At 36.1% G+C, this 19,675-nt stretch overlaps 2 protein-coding genes across 9 annotated transcripts in view; one reads left to right on the top strand and one right to left on the bottom strand.

The window, feature by feature from the left end:
* Nucleotides 1–1,968, bottom strand: part of exoc5.L (exocyst complex component 5 L homeolog) — a 26,100-nt gene extending 24,132 nt beyond the window's left edge. The window contains 1 exon segment of one of the 2 annotated variants that reach the window (NM_001092263.1): nucleotides 1,784–1,968. In NM_001092263.1, the coding sequence (NP_001085732.1) occupies nucleotides 1,784–1,810 (27 nt within the window). In that variant the 5' untranslated portion in view covers nucleotides 1,811–1,968. 2 annotated transcript variants of the gene reach the window in all.
* ap5m1.L (adaptor related protein complex 5 subunit mu 1 L homeolog) lies at nucleotides 1,085–19,675 on the top strand. Of its 7 annotated transcripts, XM_018229125.2 has the most exons (10): nucleotides 1,092–1,240; nucleotides 1,441–1,657; nucleotides 3,490–3,640; nucleotides 5,112–5,754; nucleotides 9,442–9,669; nucleotides 15,181–15,320; nucleotides 15,472–15,557; nucleotides 15,633–15,751; nucleotides 17,069–17,165; nucleotides 19,187–19,572. In XM_018229125.2, the coding sequence occupies exons 3-10, from the start codon at nucleotides 3,573–3,575 to the stop codon at nucleotides 19,267–19,269; spliced, it is 1,464 nt and encodes a 487-aa protein (XP_018084614.1). In that variant the 5' UTR covers nucleotides 1,092–1,240; nucleotides 1,441–1,657; nucleotides 3,490–3,572; the 3' UTR covers nucleotides 19,270–19,572. The 7 variants fall into 7 exon arrangements, with proteins under 7 accessions (XP_018084613.1, XP_018084614.1, XP_041428048.1 ...); XM_018229124.2 differs by lacking the exon at nucleotides 1,441–1,657 and having other exon boundaries at nucleotides 1,085–1,240; XM_041572114.1 differs by lacking the exons at nucleotides 1,092–1,240; nucleotides 1,441–1,657 and adding an exon at nucleotides 1,809–1,944.

Genomic DNA, 19,675 nt, shown 5'->3' with positions numbered 1-19,675 from the left:
GTTAACTTTTAGTATGTTATAGAATGGCCTATTCTAAGCAACTTTTCAATTGGTCTTCATTAGTTCTTTTTTTTTTTTATAGTTACAGTTATAACTATTTCCAACTTTCAAATGGGGATCACTGACCCCATCTAAACAAACACAAAATGCTCTGTAAGGCTATAAATGTATTGTTATTGCTTCTTTTTATCACTCATCTTTCTATTGCGGCCCTCTTCTGTTACTAACCCTGTCTCGCATTCAAATCAATGCATGGTTGCTGGTTTCAGATTGCTGAAATTGCTGAAACTGGAGAGCTGCTGAATAAAAAGTTGAATAACTCAAAAACCACAAATAATAAAAAAAAAATAAGAAACCAATTGCAAATTGTCTCGGAATATCACTCAACATCATACTAAAAGTTCTTAAATCTGATTTGATTATTTTCAGTGTTTGTATTTTAAAGGGGTTTTTCACCTTTGAGATAACTTTTAGTATGATGTAGAGAGTGATATTCTGAGACAATTTGCAATCGGTTTTCATTTTTTATTATTGAAGGTTTTTGAGTTATTTAGCTTTTTATTCAGCAGCTCTTCAATTTGCATCTTAAGCAATCTGGTAACTAGGATCCAAATTGCCCCGCATAGAAGGATCAGTAACAAAAAGTAACAATACATTTGTAGCCGTACAGAGCATTTGTTTTTAGAAGGGAGTCAGCAACGTCCATTTGAAAGCTGCAAAAAGTAAAAAAAAAAAAAGAAAACCAATTGAAAAGTTGCTTAGAATTGGCCGTTCTACAACATGATAAAAGTTACCTCAAAGGTGAACCACCCCTTTAGGTTATTAGTACATTTTTGGCAACTCCAGAAACCCCAAACTTCTCCAGACTACTACTCCACAGTAGAGTCCTGCAGCGGGTTGGGTAGAAGGTCCGGGTGTGGGTATAGACGCGGGTCAGCAGTTCTGCCGGTCGGCCCGCGAGTCTTCTCAATAGCGATTTTCTCCTTTTTTCTGATCACGCCTACTTCCGATATCACTTCCGGTTTAAAATGACAGCACTTCCTGTTTCACTCCCTTTTTTCTGATCACACCTACTTCCGATGATGTCACTTCAGGTTTACAATGACAGCACTTCCTGATTCTTGATGGTCAGCGGGTTGCGGATAAGGTACTTGCGGGTCGGCTAGCGGGTAAGAATTTGGATCCGGGTTGCAGGGTACGGACCCGTGCAGAACTCTACAGCTGTGGTTGATTGTGAAAGGTAAGGCATGGCAAGGCTGACTTATGCTACACTGTCTCAAGAGCCAAACAGCAGGAACAGAAGAAAGACAGACAGACAGATACTGTTGCAATGAGAGCTAGAAAAAAAGCCTTATGTTTAAAATATGTAAAGTCGCTCAGAATTACAGTTTCTTTCAATGCACAATGTTATTTTTGGATTTACTTCCCCTTTGTTCTTAGAGTCAGCAGAATGTAAACAGAAGCATAATGGAATGTTTGGAAAACGGACTCAAGTTTCAAACGTGCATGCATATCATTAGATGAAGAACAAGATCTGTGGGCGCCTGTGTTTGTTTGCCATGATCATTCTCTAGGGCTTCACAGCTGTGTTTGGAAAGGTGAAGACTACAGGGCAAGAAAATGCTAAAATTACGGATTTTACAATGAAAGCTTAAAGGTAGAAACTCTGAACAACGTATTGGAGGGAGTGCCACACAGGCTGCTGCTAAATCATATGTTCATGGGCGTATCTCAGCCTATTCTGTTCAGCAGCATATCCTGGGGCAAAAATAAAGGGACCCACCTCAAAGAGTTCCGCTGTGGCCGCCATACTGAGCAAGACGAGCACTGATTCTACAGACAAGGGCGGCTCATAGTTTACTCGCGCTCCGTCACAGAACACCTACTCCCCACTTGAACGAGAGGCGAAGCCATGTATAACTCCGGCCTTTGGGTTGGAATCAGGTAGCGGCCATTGCTAGTAAGGGCAGTACCGGAAGTAGCGATACACAGTGACAGATTCCGGAAGTGACGTGCTTCCAGCTGCTGAAGCCTTCTGTCGCTGGCAATTTCCCGGAGTTCATGGCGGAAGCAGCAGACTGGGGAGGGGAAAATAATGCAAAATGTGATTGTAGTAATTCCCCTAAACTAACGGTTCAACGAGAGACGTATAATTTGTAGTTGTTATGAGAATCCTCGAGTGTCTGTTGGTCAGTGCTGCTTATTTAAAGGGAGGGTGGCTAAATGCTTAATATATATCATTAATCCCGAGCTAAGGAACTTTATCGCTTTGCATTTACTGATAGGAGGTTAAATGGCTAATTTACAATCAGTGTTTTCAAATGTTAACGAAGTAGATTGTACAAAACCAATTGCTGCTTGGTTGTTATGGGCAACTGCAAGGGTGCTGTCTGTAAATGAGCCTTAAAGACTCTGATACATGGGCTGGGTTTTTTCCAATCTTTGTTATAAGTGGAAATGAAATGCTCAATTTTTCATATAAAAATGTGTTTGATGAGTGTAGGTATGTAATTATCTACTGTACAGAGTGAGAGCAGACACTAGGGGCAGCATTGTAGCCATGCAAACACAAAGCTTTATTTAAAAAAAGCCTGGGACAAACATGGTTATTATTGGGAAAAGGGATGAACTCTGTCAGCAGGGGGTTGTTGGAAAGTGTTCCTAATGTAGTAATTGCTTATCCAGTTACAAATCTACTGAAGGAAACACAGTGATGTGTGTAAATGTAGTCTTGCATCAAGCCATTATAGAATAAATGAATTATAGTTCTATGTGAGAATTAAAATACATATTGAAACGGGCAGTAATATGTGGAATTTAAAGGGGTAATCCATCCAAAAACGTTATTTTTGCCTAATGAAAGAAAATATAATGCCAAGCAACTTTCCAATAGACATTCATAAAAAAAGTTGAACTTGTTTATAAATGTTTTTGCAATTGAAAGCAGTGTTTGTTTATGCCTTTCTGTTCTCTGGGTCTGACTTTTAACAATGCTGGTTTGTAATATTGTTTCAGGAGTCAGAGATAAATCTGATAAATTTGCTTTTAATAGCAATTACATTTATAAATAGATGCACAGGGTCGGCTGGGGGGCCCGCAGCCCACCGGGGCTGCTGTCTCAGGGCCTTCCGTCCGGCAAACCCCACGCTGCGTGTCAGCATCAGCATTCGCACTGCTTTTTTTGTTGCAAAGAAAACCAGGGTGCGGATCTGGGCCGGCTGGGCCCAACAGAGCCATGGGCTCACCATTTTTTTCCCAGTGTCCCGCTGGCCCAGTCCGACCCTGTTAATGCATATGGAAAGGTGATTATAATTATTGTTTTTTTTTAACAGGCAAGTGCCTGTTAGTGAGTGGTGCCCCTTTAAAGAACTGTATATTACAATAAGAATGCAGGAGGGCTTTGGGTTGTTACAGTTTTATTTCTGGTACAGAATTTGTTTGTCCTGTAAAAACATGAGATGGATCTGTCTCTCCTTCATTTTTTTTCAGTAGGTCAGTAAACCTTACAATTCACGCTTTTGGAATTTCTGTTAATCATTGCTAAGGGGTCATTTTAATTGCCGCCAATCAAAATGCCTATCCGTGGATTGTGGATCTTAAGTCACAGACAAGGACAGCCTGCAGTGATGAGGTTTTCAAGGTAAAAATATTCCTTTTGAGGTTTTTTTTTTTTTTTTTGAAAGGTCTTAAAATATGGGTGAAAAACTTGCTACTGGTGTATTGCAGCTTAAATCCACAGTTGAACAATTTAGAACTGTTGTCTACATACTAACTGCTAATTTGTAATATACATGCCAGAGTTTTGTTTGTGCAATATCCTGCTTATGTATGAAATAAACAAACCATCTCCTGATTCAAGCTGTGTTTCATGTTTGCAGTTCATCATTATATTGGATTATTTGAGTATTGTGAATTTGATGTATGAGTATGGGCTGAACCACTGCAGCTGCATCATACTTTCCACCCATGTTTGTAGACCTACGGTAGAAGACTAAGGTGTGAAATAACACACCCTATTGTTCATTCAGGAAGCGCTTTTTCCCCAGATTAAGTGCAACGTGAAAGCTGGTTAGGGGGTGTGCGTCTGCAGGCGGCCACAGGTCTTTGGGTTTCAAAAGTGTTATAGGGAAACAATGCAGTTTTTTCTTTTTGTTAGTTACCACCAGTGTATGTAGTTTTCTGTAGTATAGTTGCAGTGCTTGGTTAATATACTCAGTGTCTGTTCTTGTTAAAAGATCTGGCTAACACGGTACAGCAACTTTACCTGCTCCAAAAGTGCAAGCAGTTCTGCTTTATTTTGGCTAATATACTGTATAGCAAAATATTATTGCAGCATATTATACATTAGTTGTATCACAGAAGGCAAGTGTGCCTATAGAGAGAACCTTTATAGTACATGAGCTAGAACAATAAAGTAATGCTATAAAGTGCATTTTCACATTGAATTAACATGCACTTTAAGTGTAATGCTCTGTTAATTTAACTTGTTGAAACATTTCATTTCAGAATAATAATGTTTCATTAAAGCATTTAACACAAGTGTTTTGTGCTGGGTTTGTCATTAAGTGCATTCTTTTGTATACAACAATGTGTCTACTTTACCTATTACCATGGCTGTCTGCCATTTACATTGGACCAATGACTACACATGGAAATGGAACAGCTGAAGACATAAAGGAAAATACATAATAAATACAGATTTTTCTTTCAATTGAGCTTTAGCAAAATATCTCGATTTGTACAAGTATATAAGTGGGAAAGAGGACAGAGAAAGAGGAATAGGTGGGAGTAGGGAATGGCACAGTAAAAGGTATGCACAGCTTAGTTAGAAGGTTATTCTGACATTACTTAAAATGTAAATGGCACTCATCTAGCCCATGCTGTATTTTCTTATGTATGCACTAAATTGTTGTGACACAAATGTATACTTTGTAGAGCCGAACAGTACAAGTAATGATTTGTAGCTATTCTCTGTATTTCAGCCCAAAAGTTGACTATTAAAAGGGCATAATATACCAAAACAAATGTTTTTTTATTTGGGCTACTGAAAATATATGAAATGCATAATGTCATTGGCAGTAACATTTGTTATTGTTTTTTATCATTTATAGGCGATATCCTACTGTAGAAAAACGAGCAAAGATATTTAACAAAGCAAGTTATGTGGACATCCCCAAGGACAATGATCTGCTTAAAGCTTTGCTTCAGGAGCTGGGGCTCACAGATGAGAATATAAACTTTGTGGAATACAGAGACAATTGTTCCCGAATCAACAAGACAAATGTCTATTCATTGTCTGTGTCTGAAAGAAAACTCTGGCCTGTTTTGGCCGTCCAAAAAGCAGATTATATATATGTCTGTCTTCCTTTGGTTGAACAGTCCCTGACGCCACCACCACCTCTTATAACAATTAACAGCATCTCTGAAGCTTTTGCTCTAATATCTGGAGTGATTTTGTTTATTAATGCTGGACAGAGCAATGAAGCCGAAGTCTCATGTAAGCTTGCCCAGCTCCCTATTTTGGTAACACAGGCTTGTCCACTAGGTTCACCCATTGATACCAACTTGTTTGCTTTGCATGATAATTCAACAACCTCTGCCAACCAGACATGCAAAACCCCAGCATGGAAAACCAGTAAACAGAAGGGCAAAGCTCAAATTGATGTTTCCATTACTGAAAATGTAGAATCTACACAATATGACAAGGGTGATGATAGTGACACATGGCGAGTGTTTGGAACAGTATCATGCAAGGTAAGTATATGCAAATTAATACATTTATAGATTTATTATCCTATATTTAAACCAGTTCTAACTGCACTTTTTAAGTTAAAAAACTGTTGCAGTAACAGCACTTAAATATATCAATCCTGCTAATGCTTGCCACCATGCTCATTTGATATAAGTCATTGATATCACTATATCAGGCTTCTTTCACTGATCATATTCTCTACATCACTTTACTAGGCTAAATATCATATGATATTAAAAAGGTTTGATAGTATCCCTTTAAACGCTCTTATTGCTCTCAGCACCCTGGTATGAACCATGGGAACTTTGCAATTCATAAAAGAGAAGCACTGTATGAATCAAACATTATTTCTAATGTACCTATACCAGTAGTTATATTTGTTGGTCCATATAGTTAAATAGTACATTTACCCAGATATATATTTGTTTAATTGTATATGTATTTTGATAGTATCCCTTAAAACGCTCTTATTGCTCTCAGCACCCTGGTATGAACCATGGGAACTTTGCAATTCATAAAAGAGAAGCACTGTATGAATCAAACATTATTTCTAATGTACCTATACCTGTAGTTATATTTGTTGGTCCATATAGTTAAATAGTACATTTACCCAGATATATGTTTGTTTAATTGTATATGTATTTAAATACTGGTTGTGTGTCCTTAAAGACAGAATTATACAGTGCATTATTGTAGGTTACAGCACATTCAACTGTTCTGGTAATTTCTTTGATATAATATAAAGGAAAAGGACCCAATTTTTTTTTTCTTTTTTAACATATATGGGCTATCAATATTTGATCTTCATTCAAACAGTATATAAAGATAAAGACAATGTAATTGAATAAAAAAGTGAGTAATTCATTAAAAAACATAAGGAAAAATTTACTTTTATAAATATTGATATGAAGATTGAATAATTGTATGTTGGATAAGTCCACAATCGCCATGTTGTGTATCTATTTAAATTTGACTTTAAACAAGTGATATACACTATATGAAGCTTTTTAGACCTGAATAAAAGAAATATATGCATCTCATATATCCTTGATGTATATCATTTGTCTGTTTAATTAGCTGTGAGAGATGTAAATTAATATAGTACATTATTACCTTACAACTGCATTATCTGTGCAGCAAAAAGGTCCTTTGTATGGTTTAAAACAGTGAAATTAAAGTTTTTTTTTTTCTTTAAATGTACTGCATTGCAAAATTATTCAGAACCTTGACATACTCTAATTTTACTTAAAAACAAATACTCCACTCCACAGTTTGGACCGTTTTATTTATTTATATATATATATATATATATATATATATATATATATATATATATATATATATATATATATATATATATATATATATATATATATATATATATATATATATATATATATATAACCTTCTCCCTGCTAATGACATCGCTGGCAGGAAAAGTGACAGCCTGATAACAATAAAATCAGTGTTCCTGGGTTAAAGGTTATGCTATAGAAAAAGCAGGTTACCCTAAGAACTGAAACTCCGCATTCATCTTTAAACTGACATTTTTATATAAGAAAAAATTAAATATGCTGAGATTGGTATATGACATTTAAACCAGCATTCTTCCTATGCTGTTCAGCTTAGTTGTCTGCAGATCAGCTTTCAAATAGTCCTACAGAATCTTAATATGAATTAAAAATCAGGGTTTTGACTGGGCCTATGTACGTTGGCAGGGCCGGACTGGGAGTAAAAAGCAGCCCTGGCAAAAAATCTAAGCAGCCCACATATAAATGTGCAACTTTTGTGGCCGGTCGCCCCCCCCCCCCATCAAGTTGAAAAATAAAAATTGGTGGTCGGCCCCTCATCAAACAAAAAAGAAATATGGTGGTCAGGGGAAAAAAAGACCATTGGTGACAGCAGCTTCTTCGGCTCCCATATGGCAGCTTTGACTCCTATTTGGTGGCAATTGCCGTGCAGTGGCAGATTATCATCTGGCCTGAGTCGTGTTTGGGGACCAAATTTCCTAGGGGGCCTTGTTCCAATTGCATTCTAGACAAGGCACCGCAGCTTCAAAGTAGAGATGAGGTTGGGCAACAAGGCCAATCAGGAGAGCTTTTGTCCAAGGTTGTGCTATCATCATTCAGAGGTTAGTAGTTAAGTAGAAAAGAGAACAAATCTCACAATGCTCGGGCCATTAATTGACAGACCACAATCGTACGAAAGTTATATCCGACAAATAGTGACAGTCTCCCATTGATATCGTCAGATAGGCAATACATGCAGAGATATTATCATTAGCCGATCGCCATTGTATGAAAAATGTTGGGACACTCCACACATGGTCCTTCTTTTCGTATGATAGTATCTTTGCATCTATGGCCAGCTTTACTGGCATATCTTTAGTTTAGAAACCTTCCCGATCTGAATATAGTACAAAAGCAATGCTTGTATAATTATAATACTCCTACAATTATTCTACAGCAAAACAACATTTAAAGGGCCAATCAAGCCAGCACTTAAAAGTAAAGGGGTAGTATACAGAGATGCAGCAAATAAATCATTTGGGTTTTCATGGATACTGAACTGAATACACACCTTTATTGGCGTATTACAATATGACAACTGACAAAAGTGAATTCTCTTTAAACACAAAATTGCCTCCTTTGGTTGTACAGTGCTATTTAAAAAGGCTTCACTTTAAGGGCTAAGCTTTGGTTTGCTGAATACCAAAGATTCTGTGAAATATTGCAAAGAGTGCTGTAGTTTGCCTAGATCCAGAACTGATCCTAGATTCAGTGCCTCAGAGAATAATAATAATAGTTGCACTGGGCTACTTTCCATAGCAAATGGTATAAAAGCCCTATACATTTATGCTGTAAATAAGTATTAAACTGGGTCTTTAAGGATCTTTTTCCATTAGGTGTTTTCAGTTTTTGCCTCCCTCCCCAGCTTCTTTATAATGCTTATTTGGTTTTAGCCAGAGGGAAATGTAAAAACAGCTTGTCTCATATTGTGTCCAAAAATTCTTACATTCCTTTTTTGCTCTCTGTTCACAAAGACTAAGACCACAAATTAGGCTTTTTTGATGGTCACAAAGTATAATTTGATTTCCAACAAAAGTCAACTCACAGTTGATACAAAATAACAGCAAGGATTAACGCTGAAGAAATGAAGTCTTTTCTGTGCATGATTTTTTGAGTGCTGTTTGTCTGTATGCCAGGAAGCATTTTCAGAGACTGTAACATTTTTACACAGTTTGCTTATAGTTGCATTCTATTAACTGTATTCAGAAATGGTGTGGTGGGCAGGAAATTTAGCAAAAAGTGAAGGGCAGGCAGATGTTTATGCAGGTGGTGGTCAATGAACATGGTGGGAGCCCAAATCATTTCATCTCTCATCCTGCCGGTTCCTCCTTTGTTTAACTTTGTGCAAGCTATATTAGCTCCCAGGGCCCACCTTATTCAGCAGTACATAAAATAATGACTCTTTGATTGCAGTCAACCTAAAGTGGTTCAAGGACTTATTAGCTTGTACGGACCTATGTAAATTATTATTACTATTATGCAAAAAGTACATTTGATTGATTTAATGTGCGGATTCCACAGGGGGTCATTTGAAGCTTGTGCTGGGTAAGTGGACATGTGGATAAAAAGCCTTTTAAGCAGTTAAACAGATCTAATTAACTTCATTTTCCCCCCCTCAAGTGCAATTTGGAAGCAATCACTCCCAATGTAACAGTCGGTTTGAATCTTCCTGCCAATGGCTCCCCACTTCAAGATATCCTGGTCCATCCCTGTGTGACTTCTGTTGACTCTTCCATGCTAATATCGAGCAGTGTTGCCGTAACTGATGATTCTGCATTCAATGGACCCTACAAATTTCCATTCATTCCTCCTTCAGATGTGTTCCAGTTGTGCTATTACACATCTCAGGTAAATGATGCTCACAGATATAGGTTCTGTACGTATTGCACATATACTATTAAGGGGAAAGTTCACCTTGAAACGATACTTTAATCAAAATGAAAAAGTGTTTTTACGCAGCCAATTTTGATACTATAAGAACTTGTTGATTTAACATTGAGGAGGTGAGAAATATTGTTACACAATCACGACTTGACCCCCATTTAGGGGGGTCTTTAAGTTTAACATTAAACAATGCAAATATAAGGGTAATGCCACACTCACATCATCCCATAAACTTCACTTGTCACGTCAGCATTTGTCAGGCAATACGTGTATGGGGCCTGTTATCCAGAATGCTTGGCACCTGGGGTTATATGGATAACAGATCTTTCTGTAATTTAAGTCTACTAGAAAATCATAAACATTAAATAAAGCTTTAAATAAAACATTAAATAGGCTGGTTTTGCCAAGTACAGGTACTGTTATTACAGAGAAAAAGGGAAATAATTTTTTTAAAAATTGGATTATTTGGATAAAATGAAGTCTACGATAGACAGCCTTTCCGTAATTCAAAGCTTTCTGGATAACAGGTTTCTGGTTAACTGATACCATAACTGTAGTAGACTTAAAATGCATTTATCCAAAATAAAGTGACCCGAAAGCAGTGTCCCATTTACGGGGTCTCTAATCTGCAATATTAGACAATACTAATCTAAGGGTAATGCAACAATCACAGCACTCCACAGACTCCGGTGGAAATCACCTGACAAGAACTCAAATCAGGACAGGAATAGTAGACTTTCATCCTAGATACTGTGTCCTGAAAGGTCTGACATAAAGGTTTCCATTTAGGTCTTATGGCTTTTAGCGCTCTGCCTTTTTGCACTACTAAAGAACCCAAGGTGTAGCCTTTGAGTCTAGTTTTCCACTGCTTGAGCCCCTGAGCCTAGCAACCAAATCATTTACATTCCATATTAGAATGATATGGACTAGAATGGCAAATATTTAATACATAAAAGCAAATTGTTTGCAATGTTAACTGCATGTATACGAGGGAGTATTGTTCATTTTAGAAGGCACAACGGCATCTAAATATGATATAGTTGAAAACCTTTTATCTAACAAGCATGATCTCCGCACTGTCGGGTTTAAATGGAAAGTATGTACCTTTACATACCACTGCTCAAAATGAGAACAATAAGGAGGTTATTTATCAATGGTCAAATTTTAGAGTTGTATACCTTGAATGAACTCACAACTCAAATGGTTTGAAAATTTGAATACATGAATTCGGGGTTAGCAATTCAATCAATTCGAGTTTTCGGGCAGAAGCCCCAGATAAAAACTCAAACATCATATAAGCTATTAACCTCTTCAAATGGTTCAAGGGACCTCTGCCATTGACTCCTACATGACTTCGACAGGTTGTAGATGGTGTAATTTCAGATGGGTCAGGGTATAATAAATCTGGAAAAATTCAAGTTTGTTGAAAAAAACAAATGCTAGAAATCTTGTATTTTCATGGAAAACACAACTCAATCCTTAATAAATAACCCTCTAAATAGCACTTGTGTTTAAATGTATTTTACCTTTTCTTATAATTATAAAGCAAAATCCATATTTTCCTAATGTTACGCTTTAATAAAGTACCACAGATGTTTTTGGTTCTTCCTGTAACTCCCCTCCCTCTCTCTTCCCCTGTAAACAGGATCATTTGTTCAAATATAGATAGTCAGCTCTATACAAACTACAGATGAACTGAATACACTATTTTGGGATTAGGCCGAATCCTTTATGAAAGATCTGGCCAAATACTGAACCAAATCCAAACCTTTATTTGAATATTCAAACTAGGTTCAGGAAGAGCCAATGAGATCTGTGCAATGAGATCTGTGCAATGAGATCTGTGCAATGAGATCTGTGCGGCAAAAAATGTTTACTCCCTTGTATGTGTGACGAAAAGTTACATGCTTTAAAGGATTCGATTTGGCCGAATCCTGCTGAAAAAGGCCAAATCCCGAACTGAATCCTGGACTTGGTGCATCCCTAATAAAAACATCTCCCTTCTGTAAGCTACAGCCTTTGTTGGGCTTTGAGATAAGTATCAGCTCATTATCCAGAGGGATTATCTGTGGTCTGGTTATTTATTTTATTGCACACTCTTCTGCAGTACCAGGAAGTGAAACAGAAAGTGGTTTAATTTTTTTCTTATTTTGTCATTTGTTTTTTGATTGCGTTGCAGATACATTTCTTGTCTAATTCAATAAACAACAAGAATAATACATTTTTATTATTTAAAAATAAGGACAGAAGTATGTTTAGCACACAGTATGTTTAGTTACGTAGTTAAGTTGGGTTGAAAAAAAAGTCAACTCATATATGCACTTACATATATAACTATATATATATATATATATATATATATATATATATATATATATATATATATATATATATATATGCTAATATCATACTAACTGTACATTTTAGTATCACAATAGCCTTGGATATAATGCTTGTCCAAGAAATCATCCAAGCAACTATTCATCACTGATGTTGAAAATTGGGGGTATACATCCCTTTTAGGTTAAGAACAGTTTCTCTGCATTATTGATATTTACTCCTCTACTAATTGCTTTACTGCTCCGTGTTGTCAGTACACCGTAGTAGTGGAGGGACAAGGTACGAAGAAGCCTCTGTGCATGCTAGAATTACATATTTAAGCTTTAACCTATGGGTGTGTATCAGGTCACTGCCAGTCTGTGAATACTGAGTCAGTGGGGCTCATTTATAAACACTGGGCAAATTTTCACCTGGGCAGTAGCCCATGGCAACCAATCAGTGAGTGGCTTTTTTTAGCCAGCTGCAGGTTGAGCAAGGTAAGCAGGCCTCTGATTGGTTGCCATGGGTTACTGCCCAGGTGCGAATTTGCCCAGTGTTTATAAATGAGCCCCAGTGTGTACCCCTATCCCTTATTAGTAGGGTAATATGGAACTTAATACACCACTAGTACCGCAGTGCTTCATCACATGAATAGCTAAAATAAGTAAAAAATTCAACACAATCTCCATTTGTCTGCTGTCACAGTTGGTAAACCCACTCCCTTTTGTTCAGGAAGATGCTGAAACCCATCACTTAAAGCATTTGACATGTGTTTCGCTCATTAATACTGAGCTTTTTCAAAGGCAATGCGCAGGTCAATGTAGACCTTTCTTATCCATAAAACTATATGTAAGCAATGTGAGGCAGGGAAATCCGATTGGGGGGCAATCTGACCATTTTTATTTAACTCACACCATGCTAGTGAATTAAGAAATCTTTGTTTAAATTCCTTTATTAATAAGGCAGTTTTAAGATCTCTCATATTCCTAATGATATCCTAATGATATTTTACACAATCCAGAGACTTTGAGAAAGGTAATTAGGCCCCATGAGAGCGTGTGTCCCTCTGGGAGTTATCTGCTTTCTAATAATGATTCATTGTGTAAATTAGGAGCTCTGTAACAACAATTTCTGGGAACCTCTCCTGCATATTTGGACAACATGTGATACGGGGTATGTGCCAGAGTAAAGAATTAATCAGAGGCCACCGATGACTAAAAATCACAATAAACCATATACAGTTGTCTACGCCCTTTTTTTATCCTTAATTCTCCCTGGAATATTGTAAGGACTATATGATATGCCTTCTTCAGAAGTTTTTTTTAGCATATCCTATTTGTGGATTGTAGGTTTGCTGAAATACTTCTTGAACGTAACATAGACAGAAAATTATGTCTGATTCTCAAAAATTCATTTGTGAACTTGCCTTGTATTTATTAGCACAGGATGATAACTTTAAAAATGAAGAAGCTTATAGAGACTCGGATACATTGTGGGTTAGAGTAAAATATTTCCTGTCTTGTCTGACAGTTTAAAGGGGAACTATGGAAAAAAATTTAAATTGAATATAAGCTTCATTTCACTGAAATAAGAAACTTTCTAATTTATCATGATTTCTGAAAAAATCAAGCTCTTAAAGCTGGCCATAGACATAAAGATTAAGTTTTACAAAACAAAAGGTTCATACAATTTTCGGACCATGTGTGAATTGTCCTGACATTTTTCATACCATGTCCATTAATGGCCAGAACATCATCTGAATTGCATGATTGTTTGTCAGACATAAGGATAAAATCTGCACGTCCGCTTTACTGTCTCCCTCTCAGCAAACTGTTACTCTTCATGCAAAAGTCTGGGTCATATTTTGACTGATAGGCAAGTCTAATATGTCTCTTAGGGTATGCTCCCTTTCCTAGCAGATGTTTTAAAGCTAACTCAAACAATTGATTCCAGCACAAACAAAAGCTCATACACACCCTACATGCAGAGAAGCAATATTTCCATCAACTTTTTCCATCCTTGGGGTATAATAAATTCCAAAAAATTCGTTTGTTTTTTTTAAAATTCCGATTTTATACCAAAAAAAACTCTGAATAAAGAAAATCTGAAAAATTTGTGTTTTTTTAGTATAAAACCGGAATTTAAAAAAACACTAATTTTTCAGTAAAATTCAGGTTTTTTTTTTCCCCAAAACAAAATTTTGAAAGTGTATTGATAAATACAGAAAAAACCCCATACAGAATTTTTCTGATTTTTTTTCAGATAATATTGAAATAAATTTAGACTAAGTAATATTTATAAAATTAAGGTATGCTGTAACTTAGTGAATAGGAAAAAAATACAGTTGCAGCGCCTCTTTGTTGCAAGAAGTGAAAACGTGAATTTATTACCAGCCTGGTTGTTGACCTAATAAATTTAAGTTTTCACTTTTTGAACAAAGAGGTGCTGCAGTGGTATTTTTTTCCTGTATGTCTATGCAAACCCATGGTAAGGGTCTCCAGACTGCTTTACACCCAACCTACAAGGTTAAATAAGGTGGTTGAAGCATACACAATATTGTCTATTTTGGTAACTTGGTGAATAGGAGATGCCATGGGGGAAATACTCTTACTTACCGGTAAGACTCTGTTTCTTGATTACCACTTAATAATATTGAGTGTCGATGGCTCCATCTCCTCGTTCCCTTTCCCAAATTTTTTTCAATTCTTTGTGGCTTCTTTTGGTTCTATTGTTCTTAAAAGGATATCGTAGGTAGATATTTCAAATGCCATTTTAGTTTCCGATACAAGCAAATCGATCTGTTGATCTTGAAAGTCTAGCTGTACTGCTAAACAAAGCTGCAGACTCAAAAAAGTGCCTTGTACAAATTATTGGTTTAATCATGCCAGGACCATTATATGATTAAGAGAAAATAAGTTAAATGCTAAAAGAGGGAGTCTTTGTGTGTAGTCAGAGGAGATGTCATCACATTTTAAACCTTGTGTAACTAAACTCATTTGGAACATGACAGTGATGCTCCAACAAACTTCACAGTATCTTCACATTTTTCTGTTTCACTGTTATAGACAAATGTATGACTCATTTACTTGATTTAATCTCATTTATTATTTTTAAGGTACCCTACATTCAGTGAAGTTGTAACCTTAAATGTTTTAGGTACCTGTGCCACCAATTCTGGGGTTTTATCAGATGACAGAAGAAGGCTCACACGTTCACTTATCTATTAAACTGAAACTTCATGAAAGTGTAAAGAATGGATTTGAATACTGTGATGCTAAAATACCTTTCTTCAACCGGTAAAAAACACATTTATTATGATAATATTCATAAATGAGAAATGATGCATTATAGTAACTATCTGTTTAACTGACATTATGTCCATGTTTATGTGTTTCCATGTTGTTGCAAGTAATACTGACCTTGTGTCACTGCTATTTGTACTTTTAGGGGCCAAATAAAGCACTTAGAGTATAAAGTTAGCCATGGGCAACTTGAACTATCAAGGGAAAAGAGCCTTTTGGTATGGGTAATTGGTAGGTATCTTGGCATTCTTTTTACAAATATGTCAAGTAATTTTGTTTGTACTAACCCATTCAATCTCATTTTAGGTCAAAAATTTCCCAAATCCCTTGAAATTTCTTTGACTGGAACAGTGAACTTCAGTTCAGAGTCCCATCCAAATGATCCTGCAGACCCTATATGTGTTGGGACCACAGCATACGTCAAAGTAAGCTACCTGCTAGGCAGCTGTTGATGAACTGCACCCCCAACATTTATAAACGGAGGATGCTGGGTTTTAGTTTTACAGGAGGGCAAATTGGTTCTGCCTGATCCATTCTTGATGTGGGAGCTTAATTATTAGATACAGAATGCACCCAGCCAGTTAACATTTAGTATAATGTAAACAGAAATATTCTGAGACAATTTGCAATTGGTTTTCAGTTTTTCATTGTGTTTTTTGAGTAATTTAGTTTTGAGTTATTCAACAGCTCTCTATTTTGCAATTTCAGCAATCTGGTTGGCAGAATTCAAATAACCCTAGCAACCACTTATTGATTTGAATAAGAGACTAATAGAATATGAATAGGAGACTCCAGAATAAAAAGATATGTAATAAAAAGTAGCAATAACAATACATTTATAGCCTTACAGAGCATTTGTTTTTAGTTGGGGTCATTTGAAAGCTGGAAAGAGTCAAAAGAAGAAGGCAAATAATGAAAACCTATATAAAAAATGAAGACCAATTGAAAAGTGTTTAGGAACTGGCCATTCTATGACATACATGAAAGTTCACTTAAACGTGAACCACCCTTTTAATACCTTACTTGCCCTTTCCACGCAATCCTATACAACTTGGTTGAGGTTCTTTGATGTAATTGTACCTAGGGTATGAATTTCCATTTTTACCAAGAGTATTTAAAGGGGAACTACCGTGAAAATGAAAATTTAATATACACTTCATCATACTGAAATAAGAAACTTTATAAATACAGTCATTTAAAAATGCTGTGCTGTTTCTAAAATATTCAAGTTACTCTTCACTATCCCTCTCTCAGCATATGTTTCTCTTCAATCTATCTTCATGCAGCAGTTGGGTGTAAGATTTTCATCTTTTGGAGGACTTCCTTTCCTATCGTAATTATTAGAGCTAACACGAATAACTGATTCCAGTACAAACAAAGTCTAACAAAATAACTGCCTTTGGCACAAATTCTGCATGTAGAAAGACAGGATTTCTGTTGATTTTAATAGAGTGAGCTCTAATACATCTTCTAGGCAAAAGGAGACCCCTAAAAGTTATATTGGATCTAACTGTCATTCAAAATCAGATTCCCAACTTCTGCATGAAGTCAGAATGAAGAGAGGCAGATAATGAGGGCGCAGTGAAGAGTAATTTGAATATTTCAGAAACAGTTCAGAATGTTTAATTGGTTATATTTAGAAAACATCTTATTTCAGTATGATGAAGCTTATATTAAATTTTCATTATCGCGATAGTTCCCCTTTAAACAACCTGTGGTTACAGATGTTTTGTGTTTTCCAGCTTTTTTTTAGGATTCCGGACTATAGTCTAACTGGCTGTTATGCGGACCAACAGACTATGCAAGTGTTTTCATCAGCAAAGCCAAAAATTGTTACATGTAAGGACACCTTATTTTACAGTGCATTTATATAATGTTTTTAACATAGTCTTCTGTCAAAAAAGACCAGCCTATATTGGTGAGGCAATGAAAGAATTACATAATGGCAATGGCACCAAAGTCCTGTAGTTCACTGCTCTTCTTCCTGAATTAATTTGCATTCTTATTTATAAAAGTTGCCTGTCTAAGGTACACTGTGAATGTTATCAATTAATGGGCAGTAAACTTACTTGTTCAGCATGAGTGCAATGAATAGGGCTTGTGCTGACCATACGTTGTTTTAATAAAAAAAAATCTATATATATATAATTATACTACCATTACACAGATAATCCTCCTGTTTCTCTTTAAACCAAAACAGTCATGGCAAAAGGTGAAGGGTATGGGGTTTGTTAATACAGAGCTTATTCTTTCTACTCAATGCAACTCTGCTATCATTAATGTCAATATAGTGAGTGTGGAAGCAAACTAAGTTATTGTTACTGCTTTTACATAAAGAAATATGCATTTTTTTTTTCAAATGAAAGAATAGGCAGATTGCATTATGAGCAAAAGTTCCATTTATTTTACTCATGTTCAAAAAAAGGCTCCATTTCATTTCAATGGCCACTTACTGCTTTAAGTTTCCTCGTTTTATTGCAAACTGGAAAAAATGTTATAATGTTATTTTATTTAGAAAGCTCCAATATTGAATTGAAAGTGGAAGGCAGGCAAGGTTTTTGTGTCATTGTCCTTCCTTAAAGGGGTTGTTCACCTTCCAAAACGTTTTCAGTTCATTTGGTTTTAGATATTCAGACTTTTTACAGTTACTTTCAATTTTCTATGTGTGACTGTGTTTCTGGTATTGAAGTGTAAAGTTTCATTTTTCTCCACCCTATATCTTTCTAAAGCTACTCTGGGAGGGGGGGGTCAGTGATCCTGTAAACTAGAGTCCTGCAGTGGGTCGAGTACCTGCGTTACCCGCAAAAAAAGCGGGCACCCTGCGGAAAGAGGGGAGGATTTTCAGGTGTGGGTATAGCTGCGGGTGTCTGGTTGCGGTTCTCATCTAAATTTCTTATCTTATGTAATATTGTCTATATTTTACTCCTTTTAAAGTTTTACAAAACTTGTTTCTGTCCCGCCCTCTTTTTATGACGTTTCTTCCGGTTTGCAGCACCATCACTTCCTGTTTGATGGTGGTCAGCCGGTTGCTGGTCGGGTTGTGGATAAGGCAGTTGCGGGTCCCGGTCAGGTAGCAGATCAAAGTGGGTAAATATGCGGGTTGTGGTTCGGGTTGGGTCCGGGTCTTAGAAATTGGTTTTGCACAGGACTCTACTGTAAACTTCTAAATTTATATATTTAGTTGATACATTTCTTTTGTCCCTGCTGAGCAGAATCAATGAGTTTCATTACAGGCAGCTGTAAAAATTGATACAATAGTTGCTAATACTCCAGAGATACTGCTGAGAAATGTATCAACTAATTGTTGCAAAAAACAGTTCAGAATCTGCTCCTGAATTACTGAGCTGCCAGACTCAAACACCAGTGACAGGAACAATAAACTTTAAAATTAGATTTTGGAAAAATGATAAAATAAAAAAATGGAAATCAATTGAAAAAAGTCTTTATTTCTGGTAGAAAAATCCAAAAACAACTGAAATGAAAACGTGTTTGGAAGGTGAACAACCCCTTTAAGCTTGTTAACATTCTGAATAGCCTAGCTATTTATCAAGTAGCATAACTAAAGTTTGCACCTGTTCATCCAGCACCTACAAACTAAGTCTTGCCAACAGATTTCCTCTTTTGTTATGTTATTAGAACCCAAATCAGCCAGACATTTCATGTTATTGGCTAAATTTGTTAATTGCTGATTGTTTCCATGAATTGTGCATTTTTACCCTGTAAATAATCACTAACAGTTGGTAATTTATGCAAAAATATACAATATATTCTTTCTATTTACTTCCATAGATAAGCACCAAATGATAAAGACCCATAAAGTTCCATGTAATGAAATGTTGTATTCTCTTTTTCCTTTCTAGCCAGAGAACTCATTTCTTCAGACTATTATATTTGGAACTCCAAATCACCAGCACCAGTGACAAGCAGATCTTTTTATGCATAATCCTTCTGCCCACTTCCTAGTTTTTTAATGCTAAGCACACTTTAAAGGGCGATGATGATGTAGAGGGTTCTATTCTCAGACAATTTACAATTGGTTTTCATCTTATTCATAATTATTTGTGTTTTATTTGAGTTATTTAGCTTATTATTCAACAGTTCTCCAGTGTCCACTTTCAGTACTCTAGGTACTAGGGCCCAAATTACCCTAGCAACCATTTGAATGAGACTGGAATATGAATAAGAGATGGCCTCAAAAGAAAGATGAGTAATACAAAGTCGCAATAAAATAATGTGTATCCTTAAAGAGCATTTATTTTTAGATGGGATAGTGACCCCCATTGCAAGCTGGAAAGAGTCAGAGGAAAAAGGCAAATTGAGAAACTAAAAACTAAAACTAAAAAAAAAAA

This window comes from Xenopus laevis, chromosome 8L (genome assembly GCF_017654675.1).
Source record: "Xenopus laevis strain J_2021 chromosome 8L, Xenopus_laevis_v10.1, whole genome shotgun sequence".
NCBI lineage: Eukaryota > Metazoa > Chordata > Amphibia > Anura > Pipidae > Xenopus > Xenopus laevis.
This window is presented reverse-complemented; position numbering and strand designations above follow the sequence as displayed.